General features: G+C 38.0%; 1 protein-coding gene across 1 annotated transcript; it reads left to right on the forward strand.

The window, feature by feature from the left end:
* The first annotated feature begins 1209 nt into the window (after positions 1–1209).
* LOC149848976 (Glucose-methanol-choline (GMC) oxidoreductase family protein) lies at positions 1210–3952 on the forward strand. Its single transcript, XM_090006324.1, has 4 exons — positions 1210–1306; positions 1388–2041; positions 2788–3679; positions 3826–3952. The coding sequence occupies exons 1-4, from the start codon at positions 1210–1212 to the stop codon at positions 3875–3877; spliced, it is 1695 nt and encodes a 564-aa protein (XP_089862450.1). The 3' UTR covers positions 3878–3952.
* The last annotated feature ends 13035 nt before the right edge of the window (positions 3953–16987 follow it).

Raw genomic sequence — 16987 nt, forward strand, 5'->3', positions numbered from 1 at the left:
ACGAAGATGCATTTAGTTAGGTTGATTTAGTTTGGGTTTGGATATTTATCGGGGTTATTGAGGAACGGAAGGATTTTTCAAGTTTACAAACACGGACTAGTTGTGTTGTCACCGGGTTGGATCATTGTCAGGTTGATTGGTTTTGTGGAATTTAAATTTAATTATATAAAGTTTTTTCTAATATTTGTCAACAATAAGTTGCTCGGTGTAGTCGTTAGGCTCTTGTCATTTAATCTCTGGAGGTTAAGAGTTTGAGTTTGAGTATTATTGCTTGGTAGTTTCCTTTTTGGATTACATACATAATATACACCCATTGACAACCCTGTGCATTTAGGTCAAACATATTTTGTTCATATCTTAGAGGTAGATTAGTAATTTTATCTCACTATATATAAGGGTAAAACGGTAACTTCAAAACATGAGTTATTGTTAACTCGAGAACAACCCAATGTCAGTTTATGATTGAGAAAATTTTATTAAACTACAGGAAAACTTTGGTAGAAATTTGCACCCTGCGCGTGAATTAGATAGAAAGTTTTAAGGGCTATTTTAAAATTTTCCTATATTTAATTATAGTGATAATGTTAGATTATAATTTTCCGTTTGATCCTTATGAAAATTCATTTTCCAAGTTGAAATGGGATGAACCATCTATTTGGCTGCTTCAGTCTGAAATGGGTTGATTCTGGTTAACTAATGTACTCCTAGCTGACCAAACTCTGAATGTATCGGATCTTAGAATGAGGCCCAGTCTGTATTCCCATAGGTTTCAGGTTCATATGATCGTAGATTCGTATTAATCAATACTTTCCGTCTGGTTTTCGTTCAGATCCAGTTCAAATCTAATTCATTTCCATTTTCTTACATCTAAAACCCTGTTTTTCATCTTTCTTAACCGGATCCAGTACTACTAAGAAAAATTCTGATCCATAATTAATGCCACTGCATTAAATCTAGTTCGGATACGGATCCAGATTCGGGTTAAGATCCATCACAACCCTTTCTTCAGGCTATGCATATAAACAAGTATCTACGAGAGGGGGTCACAGTTTAAGCGTAAGCGCCATCCCCTCCTCTTCAAAAACTTCCAAGATTCTCTCTCTCTCTCTGTTATTGCTTTGCCTTCCACCTACAAATCTTGTTCCTTCTCCAAGAAACTAAAGAAATCATCTCACTATTGACGCCCTCCCCAACAGAACACCACAAAAAATGCGGAACCAGAGACCCATCGTCCTCTTCTCCTTCATCCTCCTCTGCATCGCAGCCTCATCCACCGAGCCAAATTCCCGATCCTCATCTCTCCAAGGTAACGAAATCCCACCATTCTCTTTTCCCTCGTTTCTTTTGTCTTCTCTATGAGCAACTTCCCATCTCATCTTTCTTGCAGGACCGGACTACGCGAGTTTCGTCTTCGACGCAACGGAGTTCCCTGAGGAGGAGGAGTACGATTACATAATCGTGGGAGGGGGAACGGCGGGTTGCCCTCTGGCGGCGACGCTGTCGGAGGAGTACCGAGTGTTGGTGGTGGAGAGGGGCGGGCACTCCTGGGAGCACCCGGAGCTCGCCACCCAAGAAGGGTTCCTCCCGACGCTGGGCAGGGTCGACGCCTACCGGTCGCCGACGCAGGCGTTCGTCTCCGAGGATGGCGTCCCCAACGCCCGCGGGCGAGTCCTCGGCGGGAGCAGCGCCATCAACGCCGGATTCTACTCGCGGGCGCAGCCGGGGTTCTTCGAGCGGGGAGGAGGATGGGATATGGGGCTCGTGAACGAGTCGTATGGGTGGGTGGAGAGGGCGGTGGCGTTCGAGCCTGTGCTCAGGACGTGGCAGATGGCGGTGCGCGACGGGATGCTGCAGGCCAACGTCACGCCGTACAATGGCTACACCGTCGACCATCTGGTTGGCACCAAGATTGGGGCATCCACCTTCGATGGGTTGGGCAGGAGGCATAGCTCCGCCGACCTCTTGGGTTACGCCAAGCCCGGGAATATCAGGGTCGCCCTTCATGCCACCGTCGAGAGGGTCCTCCTGTCCCCTGTTTCAGGTACCCAAGAACCAAGAATTTATTTTTTTTCTCTCTTTTTGTTTTTTTGATCTCCTATGCATTCCATTTCTTGTTCTGTTCTGATTTTCCATTTTTTTTTTCTCGACACAGAACTCTCTCTCTCTTTCTCTCTTTCTCTCTCTCTCTCTCTCTCTGGGTACATGGTGTTTTTTTTCTTGAGGTTCTTGAACTTCTTTTTTAGTTCTTGATAGTTTGAATTCTTTTTTCTTTTTTCAGTTCTTGACTTTTCAGGACCTAGTTGTCTCTTCTTTTTCTTAGTAATTGATTCGCAGTTATCCCGGTTCTCCATTGAACCAAATTCTTGACTACCCATCTCTCTCTCTCTGTCCAATTGTTACCCGTGGTCGTGGTGTAATGCTGATTCAGACACGGTTTTGACGACTCGGGCTGTGAGTTTTCAAAGAGATGGGTCTAGTACCGATTTTGACTGGGTGAATGCGTGAATACTCCCTTACAGCCCACTTGCTGTGAGGGCAACTTGACCCAATTCCTGTAGGCAGAGACCATGACTCGCAAAGATTCACTGCTTGTTGAAATTGCTTTTGTTTTTTAACTGAACAGAGAGAGAGAGAGAGAGAGAGAGTTTTCTTGGGGCTTTCTGCTTGTGATGACTAATGAGATGAAATAGGAAGCAGATCAGGTCATGCTGAACATCGTGGCCATCCGATTTGCATTTTAAAAAGCTCAAAAAAACACTGAAATGTTTGACTTCGGTTTTCTCACAGAGGCATCATCGTCGTGGTGGTGGGGGGAGCCGAAGCAGGCGGCGTACGGGGTGGTGTACAGGGACGTGCAGGGGCATCACCATCGAGCGGTGACAAGGCGGAGGGGCGGAGGAGGAGAGGTGATCCTCTGCGCGGGGGCGCTCGGCAGCCCGCAGCTCCTCCTCCTCAGCGGCATCGGCCCCCGCCCTCACTTCGCCTCCTGGGGCATCCCCCTCGCCCACCACCTCCCCGCCGTCGGCCAGCACCTCGTCGACAACCCCCGCAACAGCATCTCTATCCTCTCCCCTATCCCGCTGGAACCCACCCTCATCCAGGCCGTCGGCATCCCTCCCACGGGATCCGCCTACGTCGAGGCCGCCTCCAACCTCCTCTCCTTCCCCTTCCCACCGCCGCTCCAGTCCGCCTTCCTCCGCCCCTCCCATCCCGTCCGCCTCCCCGTCGCCACCCTCATGACCAAGGTCGCCGAGCCTCTCTCCCGGGGCTCCCTCCGACTCACCTCCCTCGACCCCCACGACAACCCGGCCGTCCGCTTCAACTACTTCTCGGATCCGGCGGACGTCGCCGGATGCGCCGAGGGCGTCCGCCTCCTCGGCCGCGTCATGGGGAGTCCGTCCATGGAGGCGTTCAAGTTCCCCGATCGCTCCGGCGGGAGGGGGTTCAGGTTCGTAGGGGCGGCGCTGCCGGCCAACCTCTCCAACGACGGGGCGGTGGCGGAGTTCTGCAGGAGGACGGTCACCACCATCTGGCACTACCACGGTGGCTGCGTGGTGGGAAAGGTGGTGGACCGGCAGTACCGGGTGTCGGGCGTCGGCTCGCTCAGGGTGGTCGACGGCTCCACGTTTTCGGTCTCGCCCGGCACCAACCCGCAGGCCACCCTCATGATGCTCGGCAGGTAAAACTAAAGTACCCCATTCCTTCATTTCACCACCACCAACGTTTCTGCTCTTTCAGATTTACTTTGCTTACTTCTTCTTCTTCCTGGCTTTTTAGTTTCTGCGTGCTGATTTTGTTATACTTTTTTTTTTTGGGTTGATGAAGGTATGTTGGGAGAAGATTGATAGAGCAGAGGAGAAGATCGAAGTCCGGTTGATGACCGTTCGATGAAAGCTTTTTCATCCCTTCTCGAGTTCAGATGGGTGCACTTCTGCCCCCCCCACCCCCACACACACACACCTTGTATGATGAGTTGATCAAATTCTGAGCGATTGGCAGAGTGTGTCAAAAGCAGAAGGGCTAAGGGACAACCAATCAAGGTGTCTCTTTGATGCGTTCTCTCACGCAAAAGGCGAAGCAGGTTATGCGTTCTCTCCTTGGAGTGTAACAACCGTTTTCTCTCTAGTTTTACAGAAGACAGTCTTTCCTTTCGTATTTGTTGAATGGTTGAGGATTCCTTTGCTTCTAGTCTTTTCATGAGACCTGTTATTTACGAGGAAGGTTGCTTCATGGGCTCTCTTTCGTAGGAAATAGGGCCTCTTTCCTGCAAAAGGTCTCCGAGAAATACATGGTAGGAACCACATTCTATATGAAAAAAAACAGGCTTTCCTGTCAAAGTGGAAATGGGTTCATACCTCCTCATCCTGCACTTTCCCTCCAAAATGGCCCTTTCAAAGAAAAGGCTTCCATTGAGTGGGGAGTGTAACAAACACTCCCCAAGCGTTCCATGTGAGGGTAAAATATGGAGGGTCATTGCCAGATGTGTTGCTCCACACTCCGGACCGTAGTGAGAAAGTTTTAAAAACGGCAATTTAACGGGCTTCAAATTCATAAAACTTATCTTTATACTTCTGGTATCTTTCAGCAAAATATTGATAACTTTTAAAACTTAGAAAAAATACAAGTAAAAAGATTTAAAAGGTTTAAAATATGAAAAAAGGAGAAAGCCAGTTTCCGAAGCATTTCATTTAAAACTCAATATTATGATATTTTGACAATTTAAAATGGTGGCAAAAATATCACATGATATTTTTGCAATATTTTTCACAAAATCACGATATTTGTCAGTGGTCCAAAGTCAAACCTCCATTGGCTTGAGGGAGCGAAAGAATCAACCAGAACCTGGGAATAAACTGGTTCATGGATTAAACAACCAAGATCATCACCCTCTAGGGGTCTCGGTATAAAAAGAAAGAAGAGAGAGAACTCATGGGAGAGAGATGAGGAAAATAAAAGAAGGGGAGGAAAAATAAGAAGATTTACCTTCTTCTCTAGTGGTTCGATAGTTTTTCCGTTTCTCTCAATTTTCAAACAAGTTACGGGCTTTTCTTTTAATTCAAACGGAGAAAAAAGAACATAAATCAGATTTAGGTGATATATATTGAAGGAATCCATGAATCTGATTCGGCTACGTATATTCAACTAATGAAAAATTAATACATGCATGAAAAAAGGGAGACAAAAGAATATATTGTACATGTTCTTAACTTCAGATCTGCCATAGGTACGGGTGGACAGATCTGAATGGATCTGTCTAGCAATACTGATGGATAGATCTATCCGGATATGCTCATGGACAGATCTGCCCATATTCATATGGGAAGAGATCGGGTCCAGATTTGCTAGTTTTTTTTTACTGCCATCAGTTCGTGCTCAAATTTTTTATGATCATCTGTGTTTGGGTTACAAATCTGTCTTCCTTTTTCAGTTTATATTCATATTGATTTTTGGTTTGATAGAGGTATGCGTTGGGCCTGGATGAATGGGTTTCATGCCAGGCTGATTAATCAACATTAGAACTCAGGTTGCCCAAGTTTCTAATGGGATTCTGGAATGAAACCAGCCCCTATCCCAATTAGGTTTGACGTCATGATGGTTTTAACCCTTATGATTTGGAGGTTCGTCTATAACAAAAATCTGAGTTTTTATTTATCATGAAAATAATCGGTAATCTCCCAGTCTAATCACTATCTAGAGATTGCCATAACTAAGGTGAATTGTGTTAGTTTACCAGTAAATGAACAAGAACATATTTCGTTATCAGTCACAGTTTAGGTGATGTAATTTAAAGATTAAGAGATAATGCTTATGAGCCGAGTCGTCTGGAGTCACTCTGACCCCAGCCGTGGGCCATTGCCATCAGTTCTGCAGCTTGGCACTGCTGCTCATAGTAGGTCAGTTGGTTCTACTAACTCTAGTCGACTGCAAATGGGTGTCCAGCCTTGTGCTACTGCTATGCTGAACACAGCAGTGTATGACTGTTGTGTCAAGTTGTGGCAGCAGTTGCTGAACTTGCAGTAGTGCAGCCAGCTGGGTCTACAGACCCCAGCACCCTTATCGGTTTCAGGTGATCGGCAGGGTGCACCACTTTGCTAGTATGCCGTGATATGAACAGCAAGAACGGGCTGCAATGGTATATATATATATATATATATATATATATATATATATATATATATATATATATATATATATATATATATATATATATATATATATAGTTCGGCTGGGCAGTGTCATTGCCCTGGTTTAGCTCCAGCCGACTGCATCGGTTGGGCAGTGTGATTTGCTGTTAAGCCCCAGTCGACTGCAGTTCGGTTGGGCAGTGTTAAACTTTGTCAAAGCCCCAGCCGACCTACTGTTCGGCTAGGCAAATTTATAACTGCTTTAAAAACTGGACAGATTCCAACCCTGCTGAACCTAGCCAACTGCATTGGCTGGGTAGTTTTCCAAAAAAAAAAAAGAATATGGCCTCGTGTTCTAATCCTTCAAAAAAAAGTTTGTATTGTATCTGTATGTCCATGTTCTTGTTCATGTGACATGGGCTGAACAAAGTCTTGCATTCCCATTGGTTATGATGGTCAAAGGAAGATCCTTAATCTGTGTAATTATATGCTATACAAGATAATCATAAATTCTTAGTACTATGCTTGAGGTGAGTAGAAAATCTGTTAGACTTCAAGGGAGTAATTTTCCTGTGATTTGTCTAGTCTTGACTCTCATAAAGGTTTTCTAAATTTTGTGGGAATTTATATCGGCATGTTGTATCTTCTTCTTGTCTAACCTGTTCCTCTCAACGTTTATAGTTATTGAAGATCAATTTTCCGCCACTTGAAAGATGCTGGTACTATAAACACGTAACCTGTCTTATATTCTAGTTCATATTCACAAAATGAAATATGGCTGAAGATTGTAAGCCTCTGAGAAAACATCAAGTGAGTGGTCTCTTAAGGGATTTTATGATCTGGAGTTGGATGAACTGAATTATTATTTTTCAAGCACATTTCGTCAAACACTAAGCTCTATGAAGTAAAAGATAAGCATTTGACCCTTGCCTGGACACAAATGTATCACCCATGCTAACATACTAGCAAATAGGATATGCCATATCCTATGCATGATTTTTAGTATCCGGTATGCAAAATAACACGACTGGTGGGGACTTGGAGGCATTGGTTTGATTAGGAATTGGAGCTTGTTAACAGAGATGGTGCTACTGGGCATCGTTTGGCTGTAACATAAGAAGTCTCTCTAATGGCTCTATTATAGGTAAAAGGGTACTATCGTTAGAGATAAGAGTAATAAATCCACATGCATTCATTTTGAGAGGCATATGCAGACATGTGAAACTTTTCTGAGTCCAAAATTGTGAGCATATGCATGTAAACCAGAGAGAACAAACAAGAGATACTGTTGCTATTCGAAGAGTGCCACTATTTGAAGAGTTATACGGTTGCTATTGCAACCAAAAGGGGTCTCCACTTGTTTGGTAGGAGTCTACTTTGTGTGCTCATCAAGTTAATGCAATTGCATCTTCTTTTGCAAGTTCATCATTGGAGGGTCTCACTTGCAATATGACTTTGTTGATGTGGTCTGGACAGTGTACTTGTTGTTAAAGTCCCCCAATCGACTGTCGGCTGGGCATAATCATATATATATATATATATATATATATATATATATATATATATATATATATATATATATATACATATATATATATATATATGTAAAACTGGTGCATTCTAGGCAGTCTTGCCTTGCTGAACCCAGCTGACGTGTTGTTAAATATGTCCAAAAATTTCTTCAGTTAAATGTTCATGCTCAGGATCAGATTAAAATGTTATGTATGTCCATATTTGTATATGTTACAAGTTCAAAATCGTACATGGTAAATATGTTGATTTACACAGGCTAAATATTCAAATTTTGCACTTGATATATGTTTAGATTTTGACATGTTAAATACTTAGATTTATGTACGTTGAATATGCAGATTTATATATATTTCCAGATTTACATATATGTGCAGATTTACATGTATATTTAGATTTACATATCCATGGTGTATGCATGTTGAATGCTCATGATTATGCTCAAATTTAATACAAGTGCTTGGTTATGTTCTGATTTAATATGCCAAATGTTCATGTTTATGGCCAGAATTATGTATGTTAAGAGTTCAGATTTTATACATGACAAATGTTTAGATTTATATAAGTGTAATATTTAGATTAGAGTGTCTATTAATGTCCAGATTAAGTATTCGTGTGATTGGACTGTTATGCATGTTTACATATGAGCATTGGAATGTATTTGTGTGATTACCAATGTTGTCCTGTGTGCGGACAACAAGGCTTAGACTCAGTGGGTATGTGTTGTACTTCGAGCTTGCCCGAAATGGCAAAAAGATTTATTGTTTGCACATGCTTATGAGAATTAATATGTTGTTAGCATACATATGCATGTAATGAGAACGTGAATCCTGAAATTTACATTATGTTGCACTAGCATGATCACATGCATGTTTGCATATTGTGCATGAGATGGATCATGAAAATAAATATGTATTTTGCAATCATGTGATCATATGCATATATAAAATGGTTATACATGTACATTCTCATTATGGTTGCATGAATGTGCATTTGTGAGCATGATGAATGGTTTCATGTGTGTGTTCTCATTGTGGTTTTTGCATAAGGTGCATCAATGATCAAATATGAACCATTGTAGGTTGTGTGGGCTGCGAGCAAGTGTTACTCTATGAATGATTATATGCTTCACAAAAATTAAATTGATATTTATTGAATTTTAGAATTAATTATACTCTTGAATATTATAACGGGCAGAGGTCTCGAGTTGTGTTTTGCATACTAATTTGCAAAATGAATTATGTTATTGTGTTTTACATGTTGATTTGCAAAGTAAATATTGTTGTTGGGTTTTGCATGCTGATTTGCAAAACAAATGATGGGTAAAGAACCTATCTTTTGATAAAAAAGATCAAATAAAGAAAACAATGTAATTAATATTTCTTCCTGAATGTCCCTTCTACAGTGTGAAAATCCTGGATGGCAGTTTTGAAAAACTATGAAGATACTAAAAACTTCGTGTGTGATTGTGCTTTTGAACCCAATTAGGTGGTTTACCTCCCGACCACAGTTTTAGGGAGATTACGCCACTTTGCCTAGAGGTGGTGTGTAGACACAACTGTTGTTATTGGTATACTAAAAAAATAACATTAGTGGTTGCTGATTTCCCTAGTGTCTCGACATTAGATGTTGAATTCTAATGTTCTGATGGGTGTTGCTGATTCCTGATATCAGTCGAGGGACAAGTATGGAACCCGGTAATAAGATATAAATTGTGTGTTAAGATACAACTAAAGACCTAACTTGACTTCGAGAATTATTGTGCCCATTTTTTAGTATCTACGGGTTTTAATGAAAAGTGAAACTAAAATTGTTTGCATTTAATAAGGACATGCATACAAAAAAAACTCTGATAAAAAATAATAAGTTATTCATGCATGTGCATTGACATCATGCATATTCTTGTTCTATATTAGATCATTCATCTTTACCTGTTCTTTTAATTGTGGTATATTGTTGTTGCATGATAATTGTTCACTAATGCATAAATGGTTATTTGAATATTGGAATTCGTTGTAGTTGTATTCCTCTAAAAATGTTGTATGAATTAGATATGCTTTTCTTACCTGTTTGAATTATTAGAGGAATTCGTACGCAGGATCTACGATTCTGACACCGTATTCCATATATTTTTCACAACCTTAGAGACCCGGTGATGAAACCAGCTGCTATAGGGAGCTACGAGTACTACGTGACTACTTTGATATTTTATTTTGGGACAGAGTGACTCTATTTTGTTTCTTTGATATTCATTTGCTAATTGTTTTCAGACTCTCATTATTAATGAATAAAGATATTTTGTTGGGTTGATGGTTAGTGTAAGAGCCCTTATGGCTTTGAAATGTGTTATGTCTTTAAAGCCCCAGGTCCTTAGGTTTGTTTTCACAATTGTTTTAAAAAGAAATTCACTTTTCAATGGGGATGAGTTGGTGTCATTACATTACCATAGTTTGAACATGTGTTTCTATGTTTAACAAATTTTAGAAATCACAGTAACATTTCATTCAAATATAAAATGAGGCATGATAACCAGTTTGCTGGCCCCTTTCTATGTCTTAGTCCTGGTGCATCAAAAAACTAGAGTTGCATAGAGAGAGATGCTACGGTGCTTCGGAAGTACCTACTCCCACATACTAGAAATCGTGGTTGTATGTAGTCTCTTTTCAATTAAACCTTATAGATGTACTCAACATAGTTTATTTGATAGTAATCATGCTTTGGTTCACATTTTTTGGATATAAAAGTAGGATTTTTTAAGTCATGAAATTTTGATACATTATGAGCCATTGATTTTTAAAGGTCTTAAAAAACATACATATATGCTATAATCACATGATCCCAAACTTGTTTTCTACTAAATAATGCTTATAGATCATATCTATAAGGTCTGACCAACTGCAAAGTTTAAGAAATTTAACAAACTAAAGCTTTTATTAGGTGGGAGTAGGTACTCTGAGAGTGTATCATTACTAATATATATATATATATATATATATATATATATATATATATATATATGGCCACTAGAATATGAGGATTAGAGTGTGAACTAGCCATTTTTGAAGGGTTTTTTGCAAATCTAATCATGCAAATGTGTTCAACATGATCCATTTGCTAGAAGTTGAATGTTGGATCATGCTTTTTTGAAAAAAAAACATGATTTTGGATGTTTGAATATTTATGAAAATTCTAAGCCATTGATTTTCAAGCCTTAAAAGATCCTGTTTATGCATCACACTTGGATGATTCAAGATCATGTTGTAATGAAATGGTGGTCTTCCACAAAAACACGAGAAACCTTTAAAAAGGGTGTCTATTGGAGACACTTTAAGCACAACCCATAAAAGGATAAAAATGAAAGAACACATTAAAATAATAAATATGCATTTCTTCACAAGAGATGCTTAAAAAGCATTGCAATACATGAGAAGGGATCACCCCTATTTATACACGAGGAGAGTGAGATGGGAAGAGCTCTTCCTAAGAGTCATTGGACCTAGTCCAACGGCTCTATTTGTAGCCATTGGAGTAGGTCCAATGACTATAAATATGGTCAAGATCTAACTAGATCTTGACCAACTAGTTCAAAGTGAACTAGAAAATAAAAAAAAAGAATAAAAGAAAAGAAAGAAAATATATATATTTATATATTATATTATTATTTTATTAATATATATATATATTATATACGTATTACATGTTATATTTTAACACTCCTCAAACTTATGGTACAATGAGCGAATGTTTGTTTAAGAAGTAAATTCTGGGAGCAGCGAGAGGTTTGGTGAAAAAGTCCACTAATTGATATTATAATGTAACATATGACAGATCAATGGTTCCATTTAGATATTTCTCTCTGACATAGTGATAGTCTATCTCAATATGTTTGGTGCATTCATGAAATGTTTGGTTGCTTGCAATATAGATCGCACTCTTGTTGTCACAATACATTTGTGAAGCTTGTCTTGTTTCAGCTCCCATGTCAACAAGCATACGTCTGAGCAAAACTACTTTTATTATCGTAGTTGCCATGGCTCGATATTTAGCTTCAGTGGACGAGAGAGACCTTCTGTTGCTTTTTGCACTGCTACGAAATCAAGGATTCACCTAAGAAAGCACAAAAACCAGTGGTTGAGTGTCGATTATTGGAATCACCTCATCAATCAACATCAGCATAGGCAATTAAATCTAATAAAGATGAAGCAGACAAGAAGAGGCCTTGTGAAAGAAAGGACTTTATATATCTAATAATACATAAAATGACTCCCATGTGAACAGAGGTGGGAGCATGCTAAAACTGACTAGCTGTGTGTACAACGTGTGTTATATCTGGTCTAGTAATAGAAATATAAGAAAGTGTTCTGATAAGTTGTCTCTAAGGAGTAGGATCATCAAGAGGTTCTTCATCATCAATTCGCATTTTAACGTTGACAACTTCTGTAGTGTCTACTTTCTTATAATCTGTAAGTCCAGACCTAGAAACAATATCAAAAGCAAATTTAAATTGAGATATCGAATACCCCTAAGGAGAATAAGCTACTTCAATTTCTAAGAAATATCTCAATAAACCTAAATCAGTCATTTCAAAATGAGTTTTAAGAAGCTTTTTAATGTTTTCAACTCCCTGTTTGTCGCCTCCAGTAATGATCATGTCATCCACATAGAGAAGAAGAAGAAGAATCCCTGCATCGAAATTCTTAATAAATAAAGCAGTGTTAATCAAACAAGATCGAAAACCAATATCAATCAGAAGATGACTAAATCTATCATACCAGGTTGTTGGTGTCTGTTTAAAATCATAAAGAGCTTTTTCTAAATGAAGAGCTTTACCTTTAAGGATACTAATATCAAGTGAGGCTTCCATGTATACTTCTTCAACTAGATTTTCATTGAGAAACTCATTTTTGACATCCATTTGAAATATGAACCATTTTCTAATGGAGGGCAAGGCTATTAATGTTCTTACAGTAGTCATACGAGCAACTGGGGCAAAAGTTTCTTTATAATCGATACCATACTCTTGGGCATACCCTTTGGCCACTAATTGGGCTTTATACCTTTCAAGAGTTTCATCACTCTTAGTTTTGACTTTGTAGACCCATCGACAGCCTATAGGTTTCTATCCTAGAGGAATATCTTGAATGGTCCAAGTGTTAGCCTTTTCTAATGCGTCCAATTTTGTTTTCATGGCTTCTACCTATATTATATGGTTTTTGGCTTGAGAATAAGATGACAGTTCTATATATGATTGTATTAATGCAATAATTGTCTTGTATGCTGGTGAAAAGGATTCGTATGATACAAATTTTTCAGGGGGTCTAAAAATTCTGGACGACCTTCTGGTTGGTACTTCGAAATATTTTTCTAATGCACATGGAAGATTTGACCCTCTATGTCTTCAATATTATAGACTAATGTCCCTATGGGTTTGCTCTTCAGTATCATCATTACGTTCAACAATAATAGGACTTTGATCATTGTCAAAGTCACATTAAAGATCCCATTCATTGGATTTTGAAGTCCAATATATTAAAAAGGAATATTCAGTGACTTCCTTGGGTTTTTCGAATTCAAAAAAACTTTATTTCTCTAGAAAAGATACATTTCTTGATACATATAATTTTTTATTTTGAAAATCAAAACACATATATCCTTTTTTATTATCGGCATATCCTAAGAAGGCACAAGGAATCACATGGGAAGAGAGTTTGTCATTCTTGTTGGGGAAAACAAAACGCTTGCGTCAAAAGACTCTTAATCTAGGGTAATCAGGAGATAAGTTGACAAGTTTTTCAATTGGAGTTATGTTTTTCAAAGAAGAAGATGGCATTCGATTAATAAGATACGTAACAATTAGGGCAACTTTCACCCAAAAAATCTTTTGAAACTTGATTTGCTATGAGTAAGGTCCTAGTGGTTTCCATGATATGTCAATGTTTACGTTCGGTTAGGCCATTTTATTATGGTGTGTGTGGACAAGATCTTTGGTGTATAATGCCATGTAAGTTGAGATAGTCTTTGAATTCTTTGAACATAAATTCTCTCCCAAAATCATTGCAAAAAATGAAAATATCATTTTGAAATTTATTTTTAACCATTTTATGAAATGTTTGAAAATATGAAAAAACCTCAGATTTGTACTTAAGGAAGTAAATCTAAGTATGCCTAGAATAGTCATCGACAAAAATAACATAATATGCAGATCCACCTTTTGAAATTACTGGTGTAGGACCCCAAACATCCGTATGTATTAATTCAAGTGGTCTAGAGGAAACAAAAGTTCTATCATGAAATAGTAATCTTTTGATTTTGCCAAAGATACAATCTTTATAAGTAAAACTTTCAGAATTACAAAATTTTTTTAAACTTGGAAAATATTGGATTTTAGACATATGAGGATGACCAAGTCTTTTGTATCATTAATCCAACTCTAGTTTTTGAACATTATAACAAAAAGCATTCTTAGGCAATTCCAAAAAATCTATGTAATAGAGTCATCTTTCTTCATAGCCTTCCCCAATCAGCTTCCCTAACTGACGATCCTGTACCAAACATCTATGAGAAGAGAAGGAGATATTACACCCATAGTCAGATATTTGAGAAATAGATAAGAAATTTAAATTTAGTTTAGGAATATATCTAACTTTTGAGATAAAAAATTTCTTTGTTTTAAGAAGTTTTTCAAAATTTCCTATTCCTTCTATTTCTAGAGATCCAAGCAATTAATATTTGGGTTACGTTTAAGACATTCAGATAAGCTATTAACATTTGGGGTCATATGAAAAGAAGTATCAGAATCAAAGAGCCAAGAAAAATTACCGAGATCGGAGAACGATGAAACAACTACTCTAGTTGAGGCTTCAGTTGAGGAGGACGCTCCCTTGAGAAAAGGTTGAAGAATTTTCATTAATTGAATCATAAAAACCGGTGCATCTTGATCTTTTGATCCTGATCCGACCGATGGAACCTTCTTTTTCATCTCCTCTTAGGCTTAGGACATTGAGGCCTATAGTGCCCGGTTCATGACAATGATGACAAATGACTTTTCTTTTGTTAAAATCACCACCTTATCTACCAAAGTGAGTTGGCATGTAAGTGCGCACATGGTTACCCGGTCTAGACACAGCTAGAACTGAGTCATCTTCAATTTTTGGAGTATTCTTCCTAAGTTTGTTTTTCTCCATAGTTAGTTCCTCTATAGTCTCAATGATAGAGGACGCTTTTCCACGATGTAGAAGAGCTGATTTGGTCGACTCAAATTTCGGTCTTAAACTGTTTATAAATTGATAAAAATATTTCATATCGAGTTGCTTTTGGCAAAGCTCGATCTCTTCGGAACAGTGCCATTTTGGCTCAAGAAGAGCTAATTCTTCCCAAAATTTGGATAACTCATTGTAATATTCTCTAATAGTTTTGTCCTTTTGAGTCATTGTCTGAACTTTGTCTTGTAAATTACACACATATCCAATATCTTTGAGGGAATATATATTTTTAAGGTATTATCAAGCTTTATCGGCATGCTCAAATTTAGCAAGACTAGAGCATTTTTTTATGTAAAGGCTATTAATTAGACATGACATAATTTTGGCATGCCCTATTCTCCATTCTTTTCATTTCCTCTCATAGGTTGCCAATGCCTTGTTCTTTTCTCCTTCCGTGAGAGGTACTTCTTTGTCATTCTCAAATTTTGTGAGAATTAGTTTTGGTTCTAAATCGGAACCATCAACTATACCCCATAACCATTTTCCCCAAATATGGTGCTTCATGATTGAAGCCCACATTACATAGTTGGTTTCATTTAATTTCATGGGTATGATGATAATCTTATCATTATCATCCATCTTTTACAAGGGTGTGAAAAGGAAAGAATAGATAAGAGAAGAAAAAGATAAGAGAGGAGAAGAATCAACACAAATACAAAATTTTGTAGCCAAGCTTTCTCCAAAGCCCTTTCCTTCTCTAAAACAACCCCTTAAGTCGCGAACAAGAAGATAAAACATGGAGCATGGTAAACAAGGCAAGAATCTTCAAGATCGAAAGTCCTTCAAGGCTTAGATACCATTAATGAAAAGGTGGTCTTCTACAAAAGCACGAGAAACCTTCAAAAAGGGTGTCTATTGGAGACACCTCAAGCATAAAAAGGTAAAAATAAAAGAACACAAAAATAATAAATATTTATTTTTTCACAAGAGATGCTTAAAAAGTATTGCAATACATGAAAGGGGATCACCCCTATTTATACAAGAGAGTGAGATGGGAAGAGCTTTTCTTAAGAGTCGTTGGACCTAGTCCAACGGCTCTATTTGTAGCCATTAGACTAGGTCTAATGACTATAAATATGGTCAAGATCTAACTAGATCTTGACCAAGTAGTTCAAAGTGAACTAGAAAATAAAAAAGAAGAATAAACAAAATAAAAAATATATTTATATATTATATTATTATATTATTAATGTATATTCTCATATTATGTTACTTTTATATATGACTATAGTGTAAAAGTATCTTCAACAAGATACTAGGATCAAGATTACAATATTCTTCATAATGAACACATGCACACACACACACACAATCAAGAACACTTGAAACACTTGTGCACAAAAGTACAATACAAAACTCACAAATGCACAAAGGCATACAAATGAATCATAAACATTAATAAAAACTAGCTTGGGCTTAGACCGAAAGCAATGCTTTTTACAAAGGGGAGAGCCCCTATTTATACACATCAAGAGGCCTTGGAGGGGCCAACATGTAGACGTTGGAGTCTCTCCAACGGTCACAATTGTGATCGTTGGAAGGGCCCAACATCTATATGGTTGGGCCCCCAAGGTTGGTCAAAAAGTTAAAAAGAAAAAAAAAGAAGAAAGTAAAAAATAAAAAGAATAAAAGTGTAAAAATTACATGCATATTTGTAATGTGAATATGCGCAAAAATACAAGAAATACCTAAACTACCCCTATGGCTAATAATGAGGAAATACATACTTTATATATATAAAAAGTATATATAATATATGTATATGTAGTACCTTATATATATATATGTATATGTATGTATCAGATTACAAGATTGAGATACATATTTTAACACCTCCTCTCAAACTTAGGGCAAGATGATCGAAAGTTTGCCAAGAAGAAAGTTGAAGTGTGGAGCACACAATGCTTTGGTGAAAAAATCTGCCAACTGATATTCTGAAGTTACATATGGAAGATCTATGACTCCTTTCAGATAAGCTTCTTGAACATAGTGATAGTCCATCTCAATGTGCTTGGTCCGCTCGTGAAAAGTAAGATTTTTGACAATGTAGATGGCGCTTTTGTTATCACA

Source organism: Nuphar pumila, chromosome 1, assembly GCF_984573655.1.
Source record: "Nuphar pumila chromosome 1, dmNupPumi1.hap1.1, whole genome shotgun sequence".
Taxonomy (NCBI): Eukaryota; Viridiplantae; Streptophyta; class Magnoliopsida; order Nymphaeales; family Nymphaeaceae; genus Nuphar; species Nuphar pumila.

Bases quoted from the DNA above. Each gene is read 5' to 3' on its own strand.
- LOC149848976 (XM_090006324.1), top strand. From the start codon at position 1,210: ATGCGGAACCAGAGACCCATCGTCCTCTTCTCCTTCATCCTCCTCTGC. The intron at 2,042-2,787 runs GTACCCAAGAAC...GTTTTCTCACAG, and splicing joins CCTCCTGTCCCCTGTTTCAG to AGGCATCATCGTCGTGGTGG. The intron at 3,680-3,825 runs GTAAAACTAAAG...GGGTTGATGAAG, and splicing joins ACCCTCATGATGCTCGGCAG to GTATGTTGGGAGAAGATTGA.